The sequence below is a fragment of the Benincasa hispida genome, chromosome 3 (genome assembly GCF_009727055.1).
Source record: "Benincasa hispida cultivar B227 chromosome 3, ASM972705v1, whole genome shotgun sequence".
In the NCBI taxonomy this organism is placed as follows: Eukaryota; Viridiplantae; Streptophyta; class Magnoliopsida; order Cucurbitales; family Cucurbitaceae; genus Benincasa; species Benincasa hispida.
Genome location: NC_052351.1, coordinates 16,805,380 through 16,811,889, shown reverse-complemented (window position 1 = coordinate 16,811,889; position 6,510 = coordinate 16,805,380). Strand labels below are relative to the sequence as shown.

Genomic DNA, 6,510 nt, shown 5'->3' with positions numbered 1-6,510 from the left:
ATATCTCAACGATCGTATAACAAAAACTAAACAATCGTGTAACAATGAGCCAAACGATCGCATAATGGATATCTAAACGGAGGCATAATAGTTAGCTAAACGATCGTTTCATATTCTCTAAAAGATCGCATAACAAAACCTAAATGATCGTTTAACAAAAACTATACGATCGCATAAGAGATATCTAAACGATCACATAATAGATATCTCAATGATTGTATAACAAAAACTAAACGATCGTATAATGGATATCTAAACGATCACGTAACAGTTAACTAAACAATCGTTTAGTATTCTCTATATGATCGCTTAGTAATCTGTATCCGATCGCTTGGTAATATCTAAATGCTCGCTTAAAGTATTCGTAGAAACACACGTTCATCAATAGGTCTTGAGGCTTTTTAAAAATGGTGGATAATTTTAAATTTTCATATGGAGAAAAGGTCGTCATTGATAGAAAAAATTTTGGGTTTTTGATCATTTTGGGAAATTTTCCATAGTTATTTCTCTTTGCCATCTTCACATTCTCTCAACATGCAGACTATTCGGTATAATCTTGACGGATTTCGCCCACAAATTTTTGCCCAACACCACAATTAAATCTCACCTTCAATAACCTCACCTAGTGTTCATGATCCAAGAAGCAAACTATTTCACCAAAAACCAATTCTGCTGCGAGTCAATGAAAATCCATGCCCGAATCCTTCATCAACGTCTCTCCTGCCGGCGGCGGCCGTCATTTACGAGTAGGTCTATGGGTCGTCGGCCATTCCGTCACCCGAAGAGAAGGAAAAAGGTGGAAACCCATTTGAAAAAAGATGAAAAAATGACCGGCACATCGTCCACATTTTCATATAAAGAAAAAAAGGGCTTGAAACTAATTTGAGACATGAAGAAACTTTTGGGAAGCACAACTGCAGAGTCATTGTAAAGAAGGGTGGAGGGAGGGGAGAAGAGAGAGAGAGAGGGGAGATTGAGATCATTTTTAATTTAAATATGTATTTAAAACAATTTTTAAAAAAATACCTAGCAAGAAAATAGATGGAGAAACCTTTTAAACCTATTTTAAAAAAGTGAAAGTTGAAAATGGCCAAATTCAAAGGTTGTTTTCCGAGTTTTTTTTAGTTTAAATACTATTTTAGTTCTTGCACTTTTAAATTTTTTTTGTTTATTTTGATCTCCATACTTTCAAAAGGTTCATCTTAGCACCTATACGAACACTTTGATTCATTTTGATCATTATACTTTCAAAAAGTAACTATTTTGATCTCCTTGCTTTCCAATTTTTATTCATTTTTAAGAGATCAAAACGACCACTTTTTAAAATTCAATGATCAAAATGAATCAATGTGAACATTTTTAAAATATAGGAACTAAAATGAACATTTTAAAAATCCAAGAGAAAAATGAACAAAAACAAAAATATAGAGACCAAAATAGTATTAAAACCAATTTTTCTAAAGAACTAAAAGGAAACTAGTGAAAGGTTGGAAATCGTCATCCTAAAAACCACACTAGAGGAAGTAGATAAATAATAATATACATGCAATATCTGATGACCAAGATCCTTTAATTACCAAAAATGAATATGAAAATATGAAAGGCCCCCCTCTCTAATCAATATCAACTCAACCCGAATAAGATTTTCTAATTGAAATCAACTTGTTTTCATATATTTTCTTCTTGAAAATTGATGTTCTTACCAGTCGATCTCCCCACCTCCCAAAAATACAAACTAGCAACCTTCCCACAAAATTTCTTAGTAAAGAATTCACACAATTACGTCCTCCCTGCCCGAATCTTCGCCATCACAATTTCATTCTCTTAGCAATTCGGGTCTCCAATATGTTGTTAATACGGCAGTTATGTGGCATATCATGTTTGTATTGGCAATTAACGCCATTTCGACATCCTTTTGGAGTGTTAAAGTAAATGCAATTTTTCTGATTCTTTGGTTTTAAGTTTTCTGATTTGATCTTGTGCATCATATTAAGATTACGATGGTTGTGATTATTACCATTTATTCCAAGTTTCTGTTCATTACCATCTTTCTGGTCTCCATGTTGCCTTACCAAGTACTTATAGTAGCTAGCATCCTTCAATGTCTGACCTTTTTTTACCATATTTACCCATGTTATATTGGCTTGTCCTGGGACTGCACCTGTTTTAGAATAGTTCCCACCATTCGGTTTCGTAGTTTTTACATCTAGGAGATTGGGTACAGGTGAATGGCTCGGGACTGAGGCTGGCTTTACATCAGATGCTGCAATGTTACTCACCTGTGGAAGAGTGGTTTCTGAAGATAGAAACCTTTTCAACATGCTCGGTAAGCTTTCATTTGGGGGATTTGGTATCATATTGGATTGTGTTACAGGCAATGGTATCGATCCGGTCACTGGCTTTGACACAGATAATGGTGCAGTGGTTGCAGAGGGTTGACTCTCAGAAACTAACTGAAATAGAGGAAGAGTGTTAGTCAAATTCTGAACCATCGTTGGATCACTGAAAATCTTAATAAGCAAGTTGGTGTCGATCAAGCTTCCCTGCTCCTTGCTTTTCATTAGAACAGTAAATGCAGCAGAGGCTGCAGCTACTACGTCCACACCAACATCAACTAACTTTTCAGTTGGCCCTTCCCCTGCTACTACTGATGATGTTTCATCTGAACTTTTCAGGATTGCAGGTTCCAACTGAACGTTGAAACTACCCATCATCTGCACAGAGCGCGTAGGTAAGTTTCCAACAGCAGCTGAATCAAACTCCACATCTCCACAATCGTCTTCTTCGATAGGAATGATAGGGACAAGAGGAGTGAGGCTATCATTGTAAGGTTTACGTTCGATCTCGGTAGAAACACTCGCACTATACAGGAAAAGAAAAGTTACATATGAGAAATTATTGGACAAGCCGAAATTCAAAACATTAAGCTTCCAAACTGGTCTCAAAATCACGAGTTAGTTTATAATTATTACCCAAGAGGAATATCGGAAGCCCGGGGATAAATTGCCTCCAGCAATCTCATTTCCCTAAAATTTTGAGATTCTATCTCTGTACTTTCTTCTCCTGCTGCCACACGCCAGTTGCAACTCATAACAAACTGTTGAAAACGAAATGGTATTGCAGATCGACACATCAGACGAAGATACTAAAGGACACACTAGAATGGAGAAAACACTAGAGAGAACATATAAATTTAATTGGTATCATATGAGGAGAAGTGTCTGATAGTGCTTAGCTAACCTTGGGAGGGCAATTCCACTTAATAAAAGGGATGTCAGATATATCTGCTAATCGGTTTCCCAAATGAGTATCATTAAATCCAGGAGGACAATCATTAGATTCAATAGCATGGGGAGGCAACATCCAGGAAGTCTTTGCTCGGAGATGTTCGTAAGATTTCAGGCCAACTTTTGAAGGGCAGTCCTCTGATGAGAACAACTTCACCTATTTAAAAGAAGCAAGCATAATTATTCACATTAATTTGGATATCGCGGTACATAAAGTTTGCATGGGTTATATAGTCTTAAGGACGGGGAGAAAACCACCAAAGATAAATATTCTTCCAACCATATTGGAAGAGATAAGACAATGCGAATCCAATTAAACTTTTCAGTATCGATTGCTAACATCCGTTCAATAATATGCAACACCGAATTATAACACTATATTATAATTCAAACCAATTTCTCCTGTGTACACCCGTTAAGAAATTGCCTCCCAAGAAGGGGCATACGCATAAGAGTACCCTGAAATTACACGTGACACAGAAAAGGCTATTTTCAGGGGGGGGGAAAATATACATGTTCACACAATGTGGAGAAAAGCATTTAGCCAAAGTAGCATTTCAGGAGCTGCCTATAAAGTTCAAGGGAGGACACACACACACACACACTCCGAGACAGACAGACAGAGAGAGAAAGAGAGAGAGAGATTAGGACAAACGAATGTTTTCTGCATAAGCATTCCTATAGGATAAGTAGTAATGATCATCATCAATTTGTTCAAAAATGCTACAGTAAAGTGCAGTTCTATTGGTTTTTTATATATGGTGTGCTTTCAATCTTACAAGAAATGCTACAGCAAGCATAACTCTGTAGATCATATATTTTAACTATCATTCTCAGAGATTTCAGAGATTTCATAACTTTCTTGTTGCGACATTGGTTTTCACAAGCAAAGAACGCCTTTGAGATCGTTCAAATGAACTGCCTTTGGATCAGTTCCGCATAATGATGCAATTCTGTTTTCCATTTAGCCCAATGGTTTGCTCGCAAGGGGATATTAACGCTTTTAATCACAATGTTAATTACTTAATCCATCCAACAAGTAAATTCTGTTAATTCCATTAGCCACAGAATGTCGTAAACCCCATCGTGCCCAAAAGAATGATGTAAATCAATAGCATCAAATTCATCAAAGGAAAATCATCAAATAAATGTGGCCTTTTATTTTCCATTGTGGTTTTCTGATTTCACCAAACAAAATGAGAGGACGAGTTCGAGACCATGAATAAGCTAACTAATCTAGTAAATCAGAAATCCTAGGTATTTAGACTTTAAACGAAAACGAAAGTTCGGATTAGAAGATATCAACGATTATACCTGACAAAGATTAACATCATGAGCCCACGAAACACTCTTCGATTTCCTCGACCGCTTCATCTCTAAGTCTGAGATCAAAAAGTACGACTAAAGTTTCAGATTAAAAGCATAAAGCCAAACAACCGATCGACGACGATTTAATGTTAAACGAGAGCCGTCAATGTAAAGGGCGGTACGATTCTAAAATGTTGTTATTCGAAACCTAGAATGAGAAGGAGGAAGATGGAGAGAAAAGAATGCGACGAAGGAGAAGAGGAAGAAAAACCCTAGAACCGAGTGTTGCGGTAGTTAATGGCGGCAGATGAGAAGAAAAGATATTTTAGAGTGGACGTGACGGCGGGAATAGAAAAGGCATACATATATATATATGAATGGCTGTTGTATGATTAAGTGATTGCCAAAGACTTTTCTTTCATCCACGTGACTTATTTTTAAATCAAACACTTAAAATGTATTTGGAGTAAAAACTATCCTAAATAAATTATTATTTTGAATTCTCTAGTTAGCTACTCTCAACACTATTTCAAAAAATACATTGTTTTTACTATTTTATATTCATCATTTTTTTTATTATTTGTTATAGTATTTATTATTTCATTCTTAAACTAAAATAGTTTACATCTCAAACACATATTATTATAACCTAAACTAAAATAATCTACCCCTAAACACAAACTATTATAACCCAACTATAATAACCAACTCCTTACCCTAAAGGTCTCCTTATAATGTATTCCAAACACATCAAGTAAAACCAAAGTAATTGTGATTAATTATAAGTTAAAATTTAGGGTTGACAAGAAAAATAGCAAATTATAAAGTTTCATTTGAAAAAATGGTTAAAAAGTTTCAAAATTTTAAAAATAGCAAAAGGAATTTATATAATAGAAAATACTAATTAGTAAATAACAAGACTATCTTAAAAACAACGAAATTAAGTACAAACGAGAATGCAAAGATACGTTGCTTAAAAAACAACTCGAATACCACAAATACACTGTATCTAAATATCCCATAAGCAAAAATTAAAAATCACCTAATATGGTTCTCAACGCTTACGACGGCCTATAGAATGCATGTATGTGTGAGAAAGTCGACTACCACGCGTTGGAGTCATTAGAAATGTCCACAACGATAGACTTTCTCCGAGGTGAGAAAGAGTAAAGTTGATTATACCTGTTGGCAAGTGAGTATTTAAAGGAATTGCAACTTTAAGACGATTTGACTATTGGAAATATGATTGCGTTTGATACCAAGCCAGTTGTAGGGAGTTTGCTTGCCCATGGGATCTTGAAAGCCACTTTAAATACTATCAATCCCATAACATCATTGTTGAACAAAAGTAGAAAACATGTGTGCAAGCAAAAAAGGTCGACGACTTGGTGAGGATGGTCGTCAAAAGCTAATCAAGAGGATGGAATTCAAGAAAGGGTTGTTAACCAAAGACATGAGACTAAGAAGGAAAAAGAGAGATTTTTGGGCTAAGTGAAAAGGATGAGAAAGATGAGATTTAGGGTTTTTTGTTACCTTATTTTATTTAGACTGAATGATAATAACAACATCAACAATAATAATAAAATTGAATCTAATAATAAACTATATATATACTTATATATATACGCACATGTTTCAAACATTTAAAGTTTAATTCTCATTTATATGTTTTTTAAGTACAAGCCATTTTTATGTGTTTCTATATGAAAAATTGAAAACATCGAAAATATGAAAAAAAAAATTAATTTGATAATATTATGTATAAAACAATGAAAAAAAATTTAGATTTAATTTGATAATGCAAAATCTAAAGATCTAATATAAATTAAAATCAAAATGGTGATATACAAATTAGAGATTGATTCATTCGGAATATTTTCAAAAGTGGTTATATCAAATCCGATATTAAACTTGG

General features: G+C 34.5%; 1 protein-coding gene across 1 annotated transcript; it reads right to left on the bottom strand.

Annotated features, from left to right (window-relative positions):
- Window positions 1-1,432: 1,432 nt before the first annotated feature.
- LOC120072898 (zinc finger CCCH domain-containing protein 6-like) lies at window positions 1,433-4,923 on the bottom strand. Its single transcript, XM_039025430.1, has 4 exons — window positions 4,602-4,923; window positions 3,241-3,444; window positions 2,973-3,097; window positions 1,433-2,862 (listed from the first exon to the last, which is right to left on the bottom strand). The coding sequence occupies exons 1-4, from the start codon at window positions 4,659-4,661 to the stop codon at window positions 1,809-1,811; spliced, it is 1,443 nt and encodes a 480-aa protein (XP_038881358.1). The 5' UTR covers window positions 4,662-4,923; the 3' UTR covers window positions 1,433-1,808.
- Window positions 4,924-6,510: the final 1,587 nt, after the last annotated feature.